The 21911-nt window shown below is 44.5% G+C and overlaps 1 protein-coding gene across 1 annotated transcript in view; it reads right to left on the bottom strand.

Moving 5' to 3' along the window:
* PAXBP1 (PAX3 and PAX7 binding protein 1) overlaps nucleotides 1-21911 on the bottom strand; it is a 43730-nt gene that overhangs the window by 2313 nt on the left and 19506 nt on the right. The window contains exons 5-16 of the mRNA XM_088461686.1: nucleotides 19066-19169; nucleotides 18308-18528; nucleotides 16170-16359; nucleotides 11938-12061; nucleotides 9434-9536; nucleotides 7419-7534; nucleotides 6503-6702; nucleotides 4749-4890; nucleotides 4428-4549; nucleotides 3755-3831; nucleotides 3426-3492; nucleotides 1468-1614 (exon numbers count right to left, since the gene is read on the bottom strand). Coding sequence (XP_088317812.1) covers nucleotides 1468-1614; nucleotides 3426-3492; nucleotides 3755-3831; nucleotides 4428-4549; nucleotides 4749-4890; nucleotides 6503-6702; nucleotides 7419-7534; nucleotides 9434-9536; nucleotides 11938-12061; nucleotides 16170-16359; nucleotides 18308-18528; nucleotides 19066-19169 — 1613 coding nt within the window. The remainder of the gene's footprint in view (nucleotides 1-1467; nucleotides 1615-3425; nucleotides 3493-3754; nucleotides 3832-4427; nucleotides 4550-4748; nucleotides 4891-6502; nucleotides 6703-7418; nucleotides 7535-9433; nucleotides 9537-11937; nucleotides 12062-16169; nucleotides 16360-18307; nucleotides 18529-19065; nucleotides 19170-21911) is intronic.

Below are 21911 nucleotides of genomic sequence, written 5' to 3'. Positions count from 1 at the left end.
AGAAAAAAAAAAAAGGTGAAACTGAGGAACACTAATCTGACAAACAGGCAACAGCAATGGTCGCGGGGGCAGGTTTCTCCATTTATCATCTCACAAAGAACTAGTCTGAATTAAAGTGTATCCGTTTCCCAGACACAGTGGAGACAGACGGTTGAAAGACCCATGAATATTAACTCATAGACTGAGCGTCTTTCGTGTGACTTTTTACCTTCAAATGAGTCTTATTCACACAGTGATGCGAATAGCTGATAGTACTAAAATGATATGCAGCATGCCTATGTTCTGTGTGTGACTGCGGGTGAAATGCTACGTTACAGTGTCAGCTGCTGTAACACTAACATAGGAATGCTGCATATCATTTTAATCAGCAGAATTTGTTTGTGCTAGCTATTCGCATCATTCTTTGAATAAGACACATTTGAAGGTAAAAAGTTGCACGAAAGATGCTCGGCGCTACAGAGTCACGCCATGGTATATCGTTATTAGAAGGGCTGTTTAATGCGCAAGGAGGCTAGATGTATGAGGACAGTGCCCGTTGGAGTATAGTAACAGCTGACAGGCTAAGTACTACTTGAGTGACTATACTGGAGGAACAGTAGGAGGTGCTGTGTCCTAAATGATCACTGTGTAGTCTCTCATATATACTTTTTGTTAACCCACCATGTTATGAGGGTTACGTGTACTGGTGACAGTAACATTTAACCCACAAACTTTACTTGTGTGTTTGATGCAGAATCATAAAAAACAATAAACAAACAATAATAATTCTGTACTAACGGTGCGATGTGTAAATAGATTGGCAGAATGTTGGTTCAGTGCATAAAATTGCCCCATCTGCTGTGCGTAGGACAAAGCTAAATCATTAGTAGAATACGACTTAGCTCATTTGTAAAACGCAAAAAAAAAAAAAAAAAACCCCTTGAAATTCTGACTGAATTCATAGTTAAATATAGTAACTGCCCAGATAGGAGAGGTTGCTGGAGACCAAGTTGCCGGGGCTTATTCACACTTACGTAAAACACATGCCAAAATGGACGCTGAATTCTTTGCGCCCATGCAAAATCGTTCCTTCTCAAAGTATTGCTGACCAAATATTTTGTGCATTGATTGCACAAAGCATTACACAACTTCACATAATAATTTTATTTATATAGCTCTTTTCTGATAAAAGGACTCAAAGTGCTTTACATTTGCCTTTACAGTACAACACACACAATAAGCTTAAACAAGGGACATTAGTGAAATGCTTGGGTGAAGTGGTAAGTCTTGAGTCTACTTTTGAAGGTACATCAAATTAATTTATGTGGTGCTTGTGCACAACACATAAGACTAGGAAGGGGTTAATATGTAAATGATGCTTAGAAATATGGTTTTTGTTAATTGTAAGTGGATCTAAACATCCCAGAGAAACACTTTTTTTCTGCTAACATGAACCATAGGAAAAGAGGCGCCATGACTTGTCCTTACACTCTGAGCCTTCTTTATGCTGTCCTCTCCATTCTCGTTATTCTGAAACGCCATCAGTATATATCTATTCAGCAGCCCGTCTACTGCCAGCTCCTGTAAGCTCCTATTGGAGAGGATGCCGTGCCACTTCAGGAAGTTCCCTAGTAACTGAGACACCAGCATATGATGGATGAATAAGTGCATGCGTCAGTTATCTGATCACTCCGCAAATAGCAATATTATTAACAATTGCCTGTAATTTGGAACAAACAGTAATATGATGCTGGGTATTAAGACAGAGAGAAACAAGGAGGCCTTGGCTCCTGTAAGTATATTGCTGTAGCAGCTGCTGGGAATCCGTTCCTGTAAGTAAAAGGTTCTTCCTTATGTTACATCTCAGCCTCCCTCCTGCTTCAAAATATGTTCCCGTGTTCCAGAAGTCCTCTTACTTTTAAAAAGTGCCTGTTTGAACTTAAAATACATCCAGGTGTATACAATCAGATCAGCTCTTCCTGTAAGTGGTGTCATATCTATTCTGCTGGCTGCTCCCACTGCTAGACTAGCCTCCATGTCATCTGCAATAACTCCTAGACCCACAAGCATTATTTTACAGTCAATATTTAATTTAAGATCCAACAATTTAGTACATTGTTTTCTCTTATCTAACCATTATCTCATTTGTATAATATCTTCTAAGGCATTGATCTTTGTATCTTCTACAAAACGTAATTCTTCCTTTCCTGCTAGACAGGAAGTAATGTCACTAGTGCTACATCAGTAGCCAGGACCGATCCTGGAGATCCTCCATTGGTCTACAGTACCTCCATTGGCTGCAGCTCTCTCCGGCTTGTCCTTTAGCCAAGCCAATATCCAATCCACCATCTCTGAGTATGATGCAAGGATTATTAGCTTCTGAATGTATTTATGGTGGTATACTGTATCTACTCTTCTACACAGATACCACTTTAGTGTGGGAAAAAAACCCCACAATCAGCTAGATCACAGGTTCTCAAACTCAGTCCTCAGGACCCCAATCAGTGCATGTTTTCCAGGTCGCCACAGAATTACAGGTATAATAATTAGCTCCACCTGTGTAACTTTTAAAGTGTGTCGGTGAGTAATGAATACACCTGTGCACCTGCTGGGTCAGCTGCAAAACATGAACTGTGTGGGGTCCTGAGGACCGAGTTTGAGAACCACTGATGTTTGAGGTGATGATCTCAGTATTAAAATTAATTTGTTTGCCTTCACATAGTAATTATTTTTTTTCTCTTATTCTATTTTGCCATTGTTGAGGAAACTCCCAAGTCTATAGTTATTATACTATACTTCTGTCTATGTTTAGTGAAACTGCATTTTCCATTATCTAATTACCTGAGATTATACTGCTCACCAGCAATGGATTAAAGAGTCTGCTCAAAATATCCGTTCCATTATAACTCTGATGTGTAACATCAATTTACTGACTTACCTACTTATTTTATTTCAATATCTTCTGTAGGAAATATATCTACGTCTCACAGCAATAGGTGTGAACACGTATGTAAAGCAAACACTATACATCTACCTATCATCTCATCTGCCACCAGTGAACAGCCGGGTGCCTGTCTCTTAAGAATAAATCCCATCACACATTTTCAATGGACCCGGATTTCCCCTTTAGTGGTGGTGACACATGACATTTAAATTTCACAGCAAGTACATGGCAAAACATTGAATTAGGCAGTCTGCCACAGTAAGGCTGAAATCAGAAGGTGGACAAACACTCTCTATTACAGTAACATTGCCTTCTGTTTCTATTGCGTCTTTTTTAGACGAGCTTCATATAATTTCCTGTCATCTCCCTCAGGTGGGGTGTACGCATAATCTGAATGTGTCAGTTGTCCCACTTCCTGTGAGAACTGTATAGGCTTTCTCTGCTTTGTGCTTTCACGGCATTGAATAACGCATTCTTTTGGTTTAGTGTACAAAGAGCTTACCTTCACGGAGGACCAGAACTGACGCTGGGAGAAAACGCAGGGCCCAGAGTTCTTATTCTCTATTACACTAAAAATACAAAGACAAGATTTCCCATGATGCATGACTGTACACATTGATCGTGAATGCCCGCAACCGACTAAATCATAATATGTAACATAAGACTAAGCTAAATAAGAGGACATTTTTTGCCGCGCATCCTTCCCTACAGATAAACCAACCATATAATCTGTCCCCGTCTGTAATCTGTTGAACCCAGAGCCTCAGTCACCTGCCAAGAGGTGCTGCAGCAGCAACGCGCACCACCCACAGGTAATACACCACCACATACTTTTTGGGATACAAAGGCATAAAGACATCATCATCCAAAGTTCTTCTCATCCTCATTAGCAGAGCTCTCAGTAGTGCCTGAGGAAATAAAGAGCAATGATTTATTTAGAACCCTAAAATAAATTACAATAAAAAAAAAAGAAAAAATGCTTTACAAGAAATTATTCAAGAATTACATAACTAACCTATACAAATTAAATAGTGTCAGGGAATGGAATACTGCTCCCTCCTGGAGCACTGGGCTCAGAGGCTGGGTGTACGCCCTCTCCCCCCTGTATGAATTACTGGTTCTTTTTGAGGTGTGCGTAATGTGAAAGTATTCTGTACAGCTTGAGAGAAAAGCCCCATGGTAGGAATTTCAGTGTCTGTGACCAGCTACGAGGAAAATGAACCCGAGCGGCTCAATTGCTTTGGGAAAGTTACAATACTTTATGAACTTACAGAACTTTTTGAAGATTGTGCAAGAAGCTTTGATAAGAAAATGTGGCCAAATATACATTCTAAATAACCATCCTGCAGGGAGCGGATGGTGGCATATATTGCTCAGAAGCGTGATGCAAGAATGAAATAATGGGCGATTACATCCGAGCTGATATAACTCATTTCTGATGTCTAATCTCTGTGGCGTGCTAAGAGTGCGTGCGCAGTGTTGTGGAACCGCTCTTTATTTATACCTCTGTGGTTTTGTTGTCAGAATTTACGATGGTGGGGTACCCAATAATTAGTTTCTGTAACACCGCTGCCAGCCTGTTCGTCTGCGTGTTTGAAAAGGGGTCCCAGATGTGCTCAGCGATACCTGGGGGGGGAAATCGGAGGCAAGACATAAAACTAAGGAACAGAAGAGAAAGCCTGCGCATCGCATAGTGTATTTATATTCACAAAGGCTCTTTTGTCTATCCAGTGTTTTAAATGACTGGTAAACAGCATTAAGCAGCTGTGCAATTCTTTTGAATGCTGCCACATTCATCACACGGCAGGACAAATAAAAGTGGTACCTGTCAGCTTGGGAAGGACAACTTTCTCCACTATGGAAGGTAACAGCGCCCGGTCCACATCTTCCTTGTCATCCTTCTCTTCACAGCCGTAAAACAGCAACGCCTCAAACCACATCATGCTTTCAAAGTCACAACATTTGGGCTGAAAAAAATATCGAGTAGCGTAAATTAAAAAGAGAAAATAAAAATGTGCCGGCCAAAGATTTCACGGACCTGACGCTTTCCACACCAATAGTACTTTTTTGAAACAGAATGCCCAGAACAATGACCTCCCTGCAATGCCCAGCAAACACAGAGGAGCAAATCTCAGCATCCCCCTATAGTGCTTGCTAAATCTGCACCCACTCTGCTTGGGGGACAAGCAACCCACTAATAGAACTGGCATTTCACCCTGGTCCTGCCCACCTCTGCTGTGCTACATATAAATGCCATTTTCTGTGCAAACGTCTTCATGGCTGCCTGCACATGAACAGAGTAGGGGGAGAATAAACAAAGTGCATGCATCCCCCGCCCTTTGGGACAGTTTGCCGGCTGCATCTGCTAAGCTATAATCTCTTGGTCCTTACAGCTTTGGACACCCAACGACCAATGGTCGTCCTTGGCCAAAAGTTACAGAGACAGTGATGTAAGGATACTACATATTTCAAATAAAAGCAAACCACTGCCGGGTGCAGTTACTGGTCTACTTGTCACATAGTGGCGTAAGCCATTTGCTAATCACCTACTTGGTCACTCCTTTCCTACTCTATCCACAGTCTGTATTGTCTTTAACTGACAATCACACTGCAATCACACAAGGAACACATTTTAATAACAGAGATAAGTTTCAATCAACATTAGATTATCTGGACTAGATGTGATTGATGCTCTATACTGTTGAGAAAACTTGCCCCCAAGACATAAGAAATGCCAGAAGATCTAATTTGTATTGTTTGTAGTCTTAACTCATCATGTTACATAGCTACATCAACCCCCTGGGGGATAAAAGCCTGAACATTCTATTGGAGACCGTACACAGGAGAATACCACAAGCCATGGGTTTTGCATGTTCAGACTTTGTGTAACTTCAGAAGCCTGTGTAACATTATAATACGCAAACAATTCCGACCAGCCAAAAAGTTGTTGGACAAGTTTTGGGAAATCTGATGTATTCAGTTCTCTCACTACCTATCTATATATTTAATAATAATTCTATTCATATACAGCTTTTCTCCCAATAGGACCCAAAGTGCTTTACATTTGCATTTAAAGTAAGCTTAACAGAAAATGAAGGGACATTAGTGAAATGCACTAGCAACAAGTAGAGACTGCTCTCAAACTGTACGGGGAAGTGAGTTCCATAGAGTTGGACTTGCAAAGCTAAAGGCTAGACCGCCAGATGAATTCAGGGAGATTCTAGGTACCGCTAACAGTCATTCATCTACAAATCGCAGTAATCAAGCGGGACAGTAAGGAATCGGAAGCTGCTTCAGGTACTTTGGGCCCTGGTCACGTAGGGCTGTGAAAGTTAGTAATCTTGAAACGGATTCTCCATCTTACAGGCAGCCAGTGAAGGGAGTAGAGAATGGGTACTATGTGGCAGAAACGGGGCTGACTGGTTAACAGCCTGGCAACTATATTTTGTACCAGTGTTGCAATTCTAGTGCTGAGAGACCCAAGGTAGAGGGCATTGCAGTAGTCTAAGCATGAGGATATAAATGCATGTATCTATATGTATATATCTATCTATATCTCACCCAGTGTTCGTAACCTACCTCGAGGGGGTTCCAAGATAAAAGTTGGAGACGTACTAGAGGGTTTAATAGTTTTGGCAGACAAAGACCAATGTAAGCATCTTTATACGTGTTATAGTAAGTAGAGCGCCAGGTTTCAAACTGAAATTTGATACAGTCAATAGAATGAAAATTTTCAAGAGCATCTTCAAAAACTTTACTGGATTCTTTCAAAATCCGATCTGTAAGAGGGGAGAGAAAGGGTTTAAATGGTTATCATGAAATGGTTTATTAATATGTACTATTAAGAATCCCTAAACATGAGAATAAATGAGCTAACAGATCCGGCTTTCTGTATAATGTTACAGGAAATAGGTGTGAAAACTATCTGTATTATCATAAATATTTATATAGGCCAGAAAATTATTGCCCCAACCCCGTTTTCGCAAAAGCGATGGCTGATTTCAGTACGTTATTACCACAATTCTGACAACTATATCAGAGTTCTAGGCATGCAAATGTGTTTGCCCACTAATTTCTCCTTTCCTCTCTCTGACCACCACTTACTTTCCCTTTAAGCCTTAGCCTTCCACCTTCATCACACCCTCAGCCAAGGTTACACTTCCCAAACACAGTCTTGCTGCTCATGAGCACGCCCTCTTCTCCTCACTGGACACCCTCATCTCTCCCACGTCCAGCCTCTCCTGCCTTGACCAAGCAGTCTCATTTTACAACTCCACCCTTACACCTGCCCCGGCGGCCACTCTCGGGTTTCGCTGTTGTGCTCCCTAACCCTAGCACACAAAACTCATTGCTATCCTTCAAATATATTCCCGCACAGTGGATGCCTGCTCCCGCCTCTCTCATCTCATTCAAACATACCCTAGTCTCCACAATCATACCCACAATACTTAAGTTAATAGTAATGAAATAGCTGCTGAACGTTGAATAAGCTTGCCTTTCTCCATGTTAAAATTGGTGATGTCAGTGGACGTCTCTTCGTCGTCACTGGAAAGACCTTCAAGGTGTTCGGCCACTTTACTGGTTACCTCACGTGCTTGTCGGCGCCGTGCTCTAAAATAAGTAGATGTGTTACTGTCAGGGGCTTATTTAGGATTAACTAGTAACAAAGTCAGAGTAAGCGTAGTTCATGCGTACTCCAGGTCTACTTCAGAATACAGCTAACAATGTTCTGTTACTCTGGTACTAACCTGTAACTTATACAAAATGGCAAAACTGTTCCTCAGCTCTGCTGAATGTAACACAGACAGAACAATGCCGCTCACATGTGTATGGGAGATAACTGAGTCACAGGCTGTTCACCCAGTTCAACATATCAAGCTAAAATTGGGTTGATCCAGAGGAAGGCGAAATGCACTGCACCCACACACACCGAGCGCGTGCCTGCCCCCACACACACACACACAGAGAGCGCGCCCGCCCACACCAAGAGTATGCACACTGGGCGCACACTGCACCCACACACCAAGAGCGTGCGCACACTGCACCCACACACCAAGAGCGTGCACCCACACACCAAGAGCGTGCGCACACACTGCGCCCACACACCAAGAGCGCGCGCGCGCACACCAAGAGCGCGCGCGCGCACACCAAGAGCGCGCGCACACCAAGAGCGCGCGCGCACACCAAGAGCGCGCGCGCACACCAAGAGCGCGCGCGCACACCAAGAGCGAGCGCGCGCACACCAAGAGCGAGCGCGCGCACACCAAGAGCGAGCGCGCGCGCGCACACCAAGAGAGCGCGCGCGCGCACCAAGAGCGCGAGCGCGCGCACCAAGAGCGCGAGCGCGCGCACCAAGAGCGCGAGCGCGCGCGCACCAAGAGCGCGCGCGCACCAAGAGCGCGCGCGCACCAAGAGCGCGCGCGCACCAAGAGCGCACGCGCGCGCACCAACAGCACGCGCGCGCACCAAGAGCGCGAGCACCAAGAGCGCGAGCGCGCGCACCAAGAGCGCGAGCACCAAGAGCGCGAGCGCGCGCGCACCAAGAGCGCGCGCACACCAAGAGCGCGCGCACCAAGAGCGCGCGCACCCCAAGAGCGCGAGCGCGCGCCCCAAGAGCGCGCGCCCCAAGAGCGCGAGCGCGCGCACCAAGAGCGCGCGCGCACCAAGAGCGCGCGCGCACCAAGAGCGCGCGCGCACCAAGAGCGCGCGCGCACCAAGAGCGCGCGCGCACCAAGAGCGCGCGCGCCAAGAGCACGCGCGCGCGCGCCAAGAGCACGCGCGCGCGCACCAAGAGCACGCGCGCGCGCACCAAGAGCACGCGCGCGCGCACCAAGAGCACGCGCGCACACCAAGAGCGCGAGCACCAAGAGCGCGAGCGCGCGCACCAAGAGCGCGCGCGCACCAAGAGCGCGCGCGCACCAAGAGCGCGCGCGCACCAAGAGCGCGCGCACACCAAGAGCGCGCGCACACCAAGAGCGCGCGCACACCAAGAGCGCGCGCACACCAAGAGCGCGCGCACCCCAAGAGCGCGCGCGCGCACCCCAAGAGCGCGCGCGCGCGCCCCAAGAGCGCGAGCGCGCGCACCAAGAGCGCGAGCGCGCGCACCAAGAGCGCGAGCGCGCGCACCAAGAGCGCGCGCGCGCGCACCAAGAGCGCGCGCGCGCGCACCAAGAGCGCGCGCGCGCGCCAAGAGCGCGCGCACCAAGAGCGCGCGCGCACCAAGAGCGCGCGCGCACCAAGAGCGCGCGCGCACCAAGGGCGAGCGCGCGCGCACCAAGGGCGAGCGCGCGCGCACCAAGAGCGAGCGCGCGCGCACCAAGAGCGAGCGCGCGCGCGCGCGCACCAAGAGCACGCGCGCGCGCGCACCAAGAGCACGCGCGCGCGCACCAAGAGCGAGCAATTGAGTAAGCTCCGGGCACTTCACCCGGGAGCTACATCCCTGCGATGCTCACAGAATTCCCCTCACTGATAGGACTGTGAGCACAGATATAAGTAGACCTGCTCCTTTACCTTCTGGCCTCTCTTTCAGCTATCCTCCTCTGCTTTGCATGTTCCTGATAAGACGCTCTATCACGCCCAAAAGAGTCCAGGTTTGGAGCCATTACGGCTTTATCTGTGAATTCACACAACAAACAGCTGTTCAGGTACAAAGTGAATGAACGACTTCATCACTTATAGTTTGCTCTTACATTTCCATAAACATTTGTGCAAAGATATAAAATAACATTGGTAAGATCTAAGAAACACACAACAGCGCTTAGTGATTCCAAGTGGATGTCTGCACATTCCATCCTCATATCCCTCCTGCCTTAGTGTGTAAGGAGGATGGAAGTATCTAACAAGGTAACACTGCTTTACACACAGGTCAGATTCCCGCATATTTCCTGGTTTATATATGAGGCAGCCTAACCTAATGTAGCTAGCATATCCCATATACTGGATAATGTCTAAAAAAACATTTGTAATCTATAGGAACAAAAAAAAACAAACAAAAGTAAAGCAAAAACTTAGTGTCGCCCATAGCAACAAGCATGTCATTATTGTGGTGTGGTTTAGAATATGAAAGCAAACATGTGATTGGATGTTGAGGGTAACACCAGCTTCCCTTTAGCATGAGCTCCTAGATATGGTGAGCGAGGTGTGAGCTCTGTACCACCAGCCACATGTCAGTAGCGATCACACAGCAGGTTACTGGTGGTACGGGGTCCCAGGGAGGACATTTCTTTTCACCTTGCAAGAAATTCAATAGGAACGTCTTACAGAAACAGAAATAAAAACGGATCTCTGAAATGGTTATGCCTTCAGCACACTTCTGTTGTACCCTGTATTGTAGTAGGAGGCTGGGCAGTAAGTGCACACATATATTGCTAAAGATAGTGTGCAACATATTTGAAAGGAGAGCTCCAAAATCTACTGGCACATTAGAGTTTCCGAGCTTCTAACCAGTCAGGACAGAGCTTTCTACAGGTTTCTCTAGGACACTAGAGCTTACACAATAGGACCACGCTGCATGATCTGAAGTGCTGCGGTAACACAGGAGAAACCACACGTCAGAGAACAATGTGTAGAGACTGGCTGATAAACCGCGCCGCTCAGCCCGGGAGAGGGTGGAATAGCTGCTGCAGGCACTGCATGGTTGGCGAGTGAGGTGACTGAAGCAGTACCCACCAATTAGCTGAACTTACAACCACCATGTAACATCTCCCGCAGTTTACACCCTGAGAACACGGTCTTATCCTGAGAACAGTGACTACAAGCAGAACTCTCTCATTTCAGGACTTAGGACGGCCGGTATTCTCTGAATTCCAGTATAATGTCCGGCTGGCTCCTGACTTTTGCTATATAGGCGGAGAGGATTAAAACCTGAGAGAAATAAAGTGGAGAAGTTACCCATAGCAACCAGATTCTGGCTATCATTTATTTTGCAGTGTCTATAAAATGACAGAAGCCGATTGGTTGCTATGGGTAACTTCTCCACTTGGGTATTCATAAAAGCTTGGAGATAAAATTGGGAAAGATTAAGTACCAACCGATCAGCTCCTAGCTGTAATTTTTCAAAATATGTCTGTACAATGACCGTTAGAAGCAGATTAGTTAGTACTTTCTCTCCAAGATTTCAGGAATACCCCACAGAGATAACAATGGGGGCACTCCTTGGCCAACTTCCCAAATTACACCTATTGTGGCACAGATTCATTTAGTCTGTTAAACCAAATTCTCCAAATACAATTTCTGACCATATTTCATAAATGTCATTGGACACAATTCAGAAAGGGCTAAACGGAGACTATAATGGGAATACCATAGGCAGTGACTAACACGAGTGCACAGGCAGACAACAAAGCCGGATACAAGTTGATTTTTAATTAAACAAATGTGTATAGTAGAGAGGAAAATGACCCCAGCGGTGTAGTCTCTGCCGTCTCTATGATAAGTAGCAGTGACAGCTGATCAGTAAATGGCACGTTACATAAAGGACTTCTCTTTCACATGACCAGCTGAAGGCATTGGGTTGTGCTGTGGAACATGCCTACAGACACTGCACTTTATTGCATAAAACTCCGAACCAATGACATTCTGCACAAGGCAGGAAAGGGTGGCATACTGACTGGCAGAGAGCAAAGCTAGCATGTGGTTACCATACACAGGTATAACAGTGACAGCACAAACAGCAAGCGCATCATTATACAACAAGCAGACAGTTCAAAAGTACGTTACAAGGTAAAATTCCCCCTTTATCGATATTATAGTTGCAGGATTTGATGCCAATTAAACTGGATCTCCCCCTACGAGTCATCAGATTACAGCATAACGGGCAACTACGGCTATGTGCTCTGTTATCTAGGAGGGACATAAAATGACGGTACTCCCATTACTGGGGCACTGTGAGAACTGGTTCTGGGATGGGGAGGGGGGGGGGGAAATGCCTCCCACACAAACACGTCACATGCATGTTAGGTGATTTACTAACGAGGTTGTTTAATGAATAATAAAAACCTTCAAGATGGACTGACTTGAATGGCTCGAAAACTCCGAAGATTCATCCTTTATATCATCTTGTCGTCTTTGGACAAGGCGGGCAGCTCGTTGTTTGTACAGCTGGTGCATTGCAGATTCCAGCTCGTTTATCAGGGGGACCTGAAAAAATACAACAACATTCATAATACCCATACTGTGCACACAGGTCAGCAGAGGGGGGAGACAAGCACAAAGCAGACTTCCCGAGCCCAGGCCATTTTATACTTCCTATCAATTGCATAAATGACAAACAAGAGCAGACAAAAAATAAAACATTTGATATAAAAGCAATGTGATAGACATTTCATCACCACTAAGGTCTTCAAGTACATAATCATGTAAACTTAGAGCCAATGCACTGTATTCTGCAGTAACTCTCCCAGCTGAGCATTGTCATTCAACCGTCCCTTTTGAAAGCAATACTCAGCCAAGATGTGACGTCTGTCCTTCACCTGAGAGACTTACCTGGTCTTTGTACAGGGATAAGTGTAGGAATGGTTCTCATAGCTGCTAAGCCCATGTCAGTTTCCCGCTGACAGACAGCTCCTCATTCTCTGCACTTATCCCAGCCCCTGACAGAGGCGACTTGGGAGCAGAGAGTCACCCCCCCAGGCTGAATACTGGAAGGAACAGCTATTACAATGCTCAAGTGGGAGCAGGTGAGGGAACGCTCAGTATAACAGACTTCATCATTTCTTCCTACATGCCGCACTTTAAAGGCTGCAACGCACACACACGATATACAAAGCCAATTTACATCAAGTAACTGCACACAGACTGGTACGCACCCAACTGAATCATACAGGGAATACAATAAAAGGATAGAGTTGGTCGCTCTAGCAGGTATAGGGATTTGTTAAATATCAGCTGCTATCACAGAACTATATAAGCTGTACATTACTCAATACCAATATCTGTACCCAAACAGAAGTGTGGCAGCAATAGGCATGTCTGATGTTAAATGGCGCATTTGTAATGACTGTTACAGCCATAGATCATGGAAGAGCACTGAAAAAGCACATAAAGGCAGCACCTACCGGGAAATACAAATCATTAAAGATGGCCAAATCCCGCTGGAACTCTACAAGCCCAGAAGACTAACTAAGGCTTACCTAGTGTTCAGTCTAGCACCCTTCACCTGTCACAACCCATGCAGTTCCTCTTTTCTGCCTGGGGCGGCGCTCTTTGCTCTGGTGCTTCTAGCACATTTAGCTAACGCAGATGTTTCCCAAACGCAGTCTTCAAAGCTCCCCAACAGTTCAGGTTTTAGAGATGGTTGAGCAGTGTTCGTTAAATCAAACTGACTGAGATAGTATTTAAGTTACCTGTGGTCAAGCATGGATTTCCTTAAAACCTGGACTGTTAAGATGCCCTTAGGACCGCGTTTCGAAACCTCTGAGCTAATGCAGCAAACTGCTGAAATATAGAAGAGACCAGAGTGTGCTAGAAGCACCAGAGCACAGTGCGGCACCCCAAGGCAGGAAAGAGGAACTGCACGGGTTCGGACAGATGGCGAGTGCTAGAATGAACACTATTACCGTAATGAAATGTGCTGTGCTCAGTAATTTATCTCTCCCTTTCCCCCAATTTGTTTCTGACTTAGCAAAACAGGCTTTAAAATGAAAATAAACCACAAGTGGGGGAAAGATAACTGGTGCAAAAGGAGAGATGGTATTTTGTAACCAGATCCTTGTCTGCATTAGAGAAGCTACAGAACGTGATTGGTGGCTATGACTACCTGCGCCACTTTGCGCTGATTTATAGATACAGTTAATAGTTTGACTGGGAGCGTATGTTGACACTGGATCATAACTTTAAAATGCAAGTTACCGTATATACTCGAGTATAAGCCGAGTTTTTCAGCACATTTTTTTGTGCTGAAAAAGCACCCCCTCGGCTTATACTAGAGTCATGCCCGCATGGTACGCTGCTGAGTAGCGTACCATGCGGGCCGCGGTGCAGACTGTCACTGTGACACAGCCTGCACCGCGTGTGTAGCGCGCGCTACACACTGCTAAACACACAGCCGCCGGAGCCGGCAGCTATGTGTTTGGTGTAATCAGCAGCCGCTGAGAGTCTGTCAGACTCTCAACGGCTACTGCTGCTCCCACTGCGGGAGCCATCTTCCGGCTCCCGCAGTGGGTAATGGGAGAGACGTCGTCATGACGACGTCTCTCCCATTATGCAAAGCGGCGGAGGAGCCTGTAGCAGCGTCGGGACCAGGAGCGGGGTTACAGGTAAGTGTTTTTTTTTTTTACATTTCTTTCTACCGGGGGGTACTACCAGGGGGGGATATCGCTACTGGGGGCACTACCAGAGGGGGGGGGGGGGATTAATAATGGGGGAACTACCAGGGGGGGGATGTTGCTACTGGGGGCACTACCAGGGGGGGGGGGGGGAATACTGGAGGCACTACCAGGGGGGATGTTGCTACTGGGGGCATTACCAGGGGGGGTTAATACTGGGGGCACTACCAGGGGGGGATTACTACCAGTAGCTGCTGCATTTCCCACCCTAGGCTTATACTCCAGTCAATAAGTTTTCCCAGTTTTTTGTGGTAAAATTAGGTACCTCGGCTTATATTCGGGTTGACTTATACTCGGGTATATATGGTACTTGATCTTGAAGAATAAGAATGGTCTCAAAAGGTTGTGGAAGCTAGTCTTTAATGGCAAACGAGATCTCATGTGACAGCACCGACTGCAGGACACAGAGCCAAAAACACCTGGAAAGGCATCGAGTCTGCCCCCTTTGCTGCATGGGAAGAGTTTACTCCGTGCGGGAATATCTGCGTGCACAATATATATATATATATATATATATATATATATATATATATATATATATACACACATACATACACACACACATATATATATATATATATATATATATATATATATATATATACACACACACACATATATATATACATACACTATATATATATATTTATAATTGGAATCAGTTAAGGCCTTTTATACTGACTCAATCTGCATTGTCTTCAAATGCCAATTAATGGACAGATAAAAAAAAACAGAGTAATTCTGACACAACTGTCCAAGAGCCAAAGTCTGTAATAACGTCAGGGCTACTTCACCCGTCATATCTGACCATGCACGTACTGCACCACTACTGCCACATCTGGCAGGGGACCATTAGTGCGGCTGCTTTACCATCCGCCCTGACATCCAACGGCTCTGCACGTACATATGGACTGGATGTGTTTGCCGGCTTATAGGTGCCGATTGGCCTTTAAAATGTTCAAGGACACAAAAGGGGCGCACTGCAGCTACATACAATTATCCACACAAACACTGTAATACAAGATAATCAGACTTCTTAAATGCATAGATAAAAATAAAGACTCCTCTGGTCTCTATCATAATATATATATGCTTTTATATATATATATATATATTTATTTATTCCAAGGGTGAACCGGCACTCAAAAAATAATAGAGATATGTGCCAGGGTGCCTTCTGTAAGTGTCCAATATTCATGCAAAGAATCAGCGGCACTCCTGGACTGGTATCATAAGCAAAAAAAGGGTTTAATACATGCCAAACTGCCGACGTTTCAGAGCCAGACACGGCCCTTTTCTCAAGGCTGGCATAACAATATTAAATATATATTTAATATTGTTATGCCAGCCTTGAGAAAAGGGCCGTGTCTGGCTCTGAAACGTCGGCAGTTTGGCATGTATTAAACCCTTTTTTTGCTTATGATACCAGTCCAGGAGTGCCGCTGATTCTTTGCATATATATATATATATATATATATATATATATATATATATATATATATTGTCCAAAATGACTACATGAAATGCATGAAAATGACGCAACTCAGAAAATTAAAAACCATGTAGATGTCTACATGTGGCACAAAGCACAAGACATAAATGTCCACTGTAAAGAGGTGGATCCAGTACAGCCGGCTACTACTATCACAATAAAGCTTTATCGCATCCACTCATTGACCACTCTTTACCAAAATATCACATTTTGAAGCATCAGGAGCACAGTGTCAAGAAAACATTGGCTTAAATCAATGGGTACATTGTCATGGTTACGATTGGAACAGGAAGCAAAGGGATTGTTAGGCAAACACGGGACCATTTTTGCACAACTTGAAAATTCAGGTTTTACTGATGCAAAAACAAAAAGGAACCTGGAACGTTTTTCGCTTTGGCATAGAAAGAGCTATAAATCATTGCATTCTTACCTTTTCACGGAAACACTCAAGCAAGTCTTGGACATACCCACGCATTTCTTGCAAGAACTGATACCGTTCACCGTTGCCCCCAGAACACCCTTCCAGGCGGTTAATTGCGTTATTGGAGTCTTCCCGACTTTTCTCGTGCTTCTCATAAAGTTCCAGGTTTGCTTCATGAGTTTCCTCCATCGTGCGGAGCCTACATGTGGCATAAAACAGTTGCAAGTGGGTATGTAGCATAGTGTATTGGGAACAGCCATCTACTAAGTAAATGGATTTAATTACCATTTCCATTATTAAACAATCACATGTGGATAGGCCAAACATAACACGGCAGCTAGAGAACATATAGAGAGCACTATATGTTATGTATTAATTGAACTGCTTAAAAAGTAAATGAGCGGCATAAAATAGCAGCTACACAAGTATAAATATATTAGAGCCAGTTGTCTACGAGCTATAAGAATGGCAGCTGATGCTTCTCAACTCTGTTCCATTAAAAGCAACATTCCCAGCTGCACTGACAACAAGAAAACAAACTTTTAATCATTTAATCTTCTCCAGGAAAACTGAAGGGATCCTGGCAGTGGCGTCACTAGTGGGATGCAGGCAGCACCGGGTGTCACCCTCCAAGGGGGTAACACCAAAAGCCGCACACTCATGCCCTGGCAAAACCCCCTGACAGACTGGAGCACAGGGCAGCACCATGTTCTTAAGCCCCACCCCCTTGCGGGAAATTTCCGCGTTTCGCGGGTCAATATGGAGCAAATATGACACAAATCCATTAAAATCGCATCATTTGGCCCCGCTCCCTCCCGACTGACCCGCAACACGTGGCATTTTGCTGTGAGGGGGTGGGGTCCATTAACATGGTCGCGCCAGCCTGCCAGGTCCTGCCCCCATCAGATCTGCTGCAAGGCAAGCATGTTTGCAATATGTGTGTATATCTATATGCGTGTATAAAAATTAAAAACAAATCCAGGAGATTCCTGCGTTTGTCCCTCTATTTAATTAAAAAATAGGGGGGCCTTAGGGATGGGGGGGGACGGGGTCGTTTGATACCATGAGTTACAACACCAGGGGACACCAACCCTAGTGACGCCTCTGGATCCTGGTCAGAAGCATTTTTCTCTCCGGCCCTCGTTAGTAAATCTGTATAAAGCTTATAAAGATATAAAAGTAACATTTATACTGTTCATTCTAAACTGGGGCTTTAATACTTGACAAACAAAAAACAAGTGGTGTCATATTTGACTTGTATAGACTGGGAGCAGGTGAAAATGCTCTTACCATACTCTTACAGGGTTTAATAATTCTTAAGAGAATATTGGATATATGGAGAATATATAATAATATATTAATGCTGGCACAATATCACATTAGAATGGTCATTAAAAAAATAAAAAATTAAATTGCACTTTATATTTCTGCAGCTTATATAAGCATCTTACTGACATAACAGATATAGGATACTACGGACCTATGTGATTACGCATTATGAAAACGTATCAATTACATTAGTTGCTGTTAATAATAGCTGTCTGGATACTTAAAGGGGGGAGATGTACAGTATCATACATTGGGGAGAGAGTGTAGAAGTTGCCCATCGCAACCAATAGGCTTCTCACTGTCGTTTTAAAGACTGCTAACAGCTGATTGGTTGCTATGGACGACTTCCCACTTTACCTCTCTCATAGGTGCGATACATCTCCCCCCTTAAGCCATAGATTTTCCAAAAATGACAGACAGAAAACCGATAAGCTTTTTTCATTTTTATATCCAATTCTTGAGTTGCACACACAGTAGACACTTTGTGCTGGTCTTTTAAGGTTTAAGCCCTGTATACCTGTGGCCCACTGGACTGAAAAGTCATCTCTCCTTGATATAATATTGGCCTCTATGTGCAACTGTCCAAAAAGTCGCACTGACACAGCCCTGAGTTTCTGGCACAGAACGCAATCTCACTTCGCTACGGTTTTTTATACTTCTCCGAGGGATTTGCTCAATTCTTCATTTCCATCCAGGTTCTTCCAGCAGTTCATTGGCGTTACACAACAGGTTTTACGTTCCTGGCCCCACACAACATGAGCCAGGGAAACTGACAGCCTGTGGTACTCCCCAAAAAAGAGAAAGAGAGTCTGTCCTACCTGTCTTTAAGCTGTTTCTTTACCAAATCAATAGTAACAGGAGTCATCTCATTACTGGGAGTTTTGAAAGTGACAGAACTATCAGGTTTTTGAGATTTTGTCTCAGCGGCTCCATAGGCAGAGTAGGTGTAAGGGACATTGTAAGAGGAAGCGTAGGGTATTCCCTGGTAGGTGCTGGGGTAGAACAAATTATTTGCTTCTGTGTGCTGGAGTGGTTGAACCTGGGAAAAAAAAAAAAAGAATGTATTAACACCCTGTCAATGCTACACAAAGTTATACCAAACTGGCTTCAAGTAGTTTGCCTTCTATAGTCAAAATAATATCAAATATACTTAATATATCTGCATTTAGAGCTGATGAAATCACAAGTTTCTTTTAAGTAATTATGTGCCCTTGGGACCTTTCCTTCCCTAATTTATGAATAACATAAAAAGGCTCAAAAAGGTTAAGTTGTGCATAAAGACTAATCAGACTTGTACAGCAGAGTAGATCTAACGGTACCCGAGGCAGATCAGTATTTTCCATTCAGAATGAGGGACGGTACAGTACTCTGTATAGGTCTGGCCGAGACACTGCACCATCCTTCCGTCAGTGCTTCTGCAACTTTAAAAGCCCCCAAAGTAGGCATCGTACATGATGGCGGGTACAGGCTTCTCTTTGAGGAGTGATCGCACAATAACGTATAATGAGTGACCGATTTAGGAACTAAAGGCGATCGGGGAGTGAGCGAGATGTAAAGAGTGACTGAGAATACATGCCTGTGGTATGCTAATGCCTTTCCTTATCTGTTCCTGCTCCCAGCGGCTGAGCTCCTCATCCTGCTCCCCTGATGCTAGAGCTTCATCATCACTCCCCTCGATACCTAGCAGGGAGGCAAGACACATTTATTAGCAGTTCTATACAGTACAATACACCTAACAGGTAATGAGTACAGTACACCCAACAGGTAATGACATGGATATTTATTAATACTACAAGCAGGGTAACATTAACAAGGGGGAGCGGGGAGGAAACAAGAGGAAGAAGAGCGCTGCATTCTTTAACCTCAGAGGTGGTCAGGAAAGAGCGCAAAAAAGCGTGGCTAAAAGGGAAAGGGGCATTTCCTCACTAGCTTCCTGTACTGTATGCTCACGTTACCTTGTGTACGGGCTCATCGAGTGTGGAAACTCTTCCCCTCTCTGCCACTTACACCACATGATAGTGAGTTGCCCTGACCTCACCCTGTGTTCTCGTCTTACCCAGTCTGTCATTTTATTGCTGTATGCTGCTCCTACATGTGTCATTTCACGGCTTAAAGAGATATGGATCGTGCTGACCTTGTTTAGTGTATATAATAAAATATATTGAGCCAGGATTGTACATTAAATACATTTCCACAATTTATTCAGAAGAACGAACTATAGCAAATATATATATATGTAAACAAGCAAACTCTTGTAAATTCCTACAATAAACTGCTCATGAGTAATCAGGACACAATGTAGCCATTTGGATTCTCAACACAATTGTAAATATTTTTCTCTTCATGCAAAGTAACTATACGTTCTCTGCTCATGAAAAGGCAGTAATAAAACAATGATAAAAGACAGTGTCAATAATAGCCATATATTAGACTCATCTCTCCGTTTTTTCCACAGTGCTAAACAAAGTTACTTTCCAATAAACCCACAGTTTTATGGCAGATTGAAGTGCTTTGGTTTAATCCTCTCTCATATATATATATATATTTATTCTAGTTCATATTTTATAAAAAAATATAGCCTTCTACTGCAGGGTCCACCCTAAGGTATCCAGAGGGTAGAGGGTCTATAGAGGGTATAGACCATCTACTGCAGTGTCTATACCCTAAGGTATCCACAGGATACGTTAGGTATAGGCGATGCGTGAGTCATCGGGCACCACAGAATTCAATTTATTCTCCCAGGATGCACCGGGGCACCTCTCCTATACCCCGCCCCCAGGCCAAGGCACCTTCAGTTTCGTAAGTGCCTGGCCGGAGTCAGGTCACTCCACGGAGGGGGCTGTTGAAGATCATCACGGCCGGTCAGCAGGGACAGTACCAATGGATGTCCAGGGCTGCCACTGCGCCACCCCGACGGCGCAGAGACTCCGGTACTGATCCGGGGATCTCGGCGGGCTTCCGGGGTCCCTGCTAGGATCCCTGGACTGTTGCCGGGTGCACAGGGATGTAATGTAATGTAAGCATATATAGATCCAAAATACCGGCACTCCTAAATAAACTGCAACTACTCCGGTGCCTTTCCAAAGAATTCAACATGCAGATATGTAAAGACGGCACTCTTGAGACTGGACAGCTTCAAATAATGACCATGACAATAGTCGTAATGTAAATCGACGTTTCAGGGACAACTCCCTTTAGGGGTGGCAACGAGGGCCACGTTGGACCTTACACAAGAACCTGCACCAGGCGCGGGGGGCAGTGGTCGCGGCAGGCCAAGAAAAATATTCAGTTTTCAATTTGTCAGCACGCATTCTCTCTACAGATGAGAGACAGGTCCTCAATAAAGGCCTATCATTTGTTCCAACGCAGCCACCTAATGTCTTCCAAAGTAAAGTAGATCTCTTTAAATTCGAAAGGAGAGTCAAATTGTTGGAACATTTTGGATCCACATCTGCACAGATGGAATCTTTGCCCATCTATAAAAAATCTACCTTTACACCATTCTCGTCCAATGTCAATATTAAAGCTTTTTCAGAGTTTATGGACACGACCATCAATGAACACAGTGCGTCTCATTCTGCAGTTCACTCTAATTTATCCCGTAAGGAGAGAGTAGCCCTTAAAAATCTGGGTCAATATAAAGACATAGTTATCCGCCCGGCGGATAAGGGTGGTGGGATCGTGATCCAAGACTTGACACATTACAAGCATGAGATTTATCAACAACTGGCCAATTCCAGTGTTTATGAGAAACTTTCTCATGATCTTTACAGCAACATTTAAAACAGAATTAGATAAAATTCTTGAATCGGCTGTACTGGGATCCATTATCACCCACAAAACCAGAGTTGCCCTTACACAAGAATGGCCTAAGATTCCGGTCCTTTATACAATTCCTAAATTGCATAAAAACGCAATAAGACCACCCGGTAGACCCATTATTGCGGCACGAGACTCGCTATTCTATGTGATCTCACAATACTTAGATTTCTTCCTACAGCCTTTAGTACAAAAACAGTCGACTTTCTTAAAGGACACTACTACTTTCTTACACAAGTTAAATGAAATGACACCTTTACCATCTCGGCAATTATTATGTACCATTGATGTGACTAGTTTGTATACTAGTATACCGCATCATTTGGGAATTGCAGCGGTTAAGAGATTTATTACAGATAACAGTGATTATGCGGGCCCGAATATAGAATTCTTTATACGACTCCTGGAATTAACTCTGTCGCGTAACTATTTTCTATTTGATGGCAATTTTTTTCTACAACGATCAGGTTGTGCCATGGGATCTTGTGTAGCTCCCAGTTACGCAAACATTTTCATGTTTGAAATTGAAAGACAACTATTTTTGATGGATACCAATATCTCCAGATACATCACAGGGTACTGCAGGTATATAGATGACATCTT

This window comes from Taudactylus pleione, unplaced genomic scaffold, assembly GCF_031769625.1.
Source record: "Taudactylus pleione unplaced genomic scaffold, aTauple2 ptg001086l, whole genome shotgun sequence".
NCBI classification, from domain to species: Eukaryota; Metazoa; Chordata; class Amphibia; order Anura; family Myobatrachidae; genus Taudactylus; species Taudactylus pleione.
Note: the sequence above shows the minus strand (reverse complement) of the source record. Positions and strands in the feature narration are given on the sequence as shown.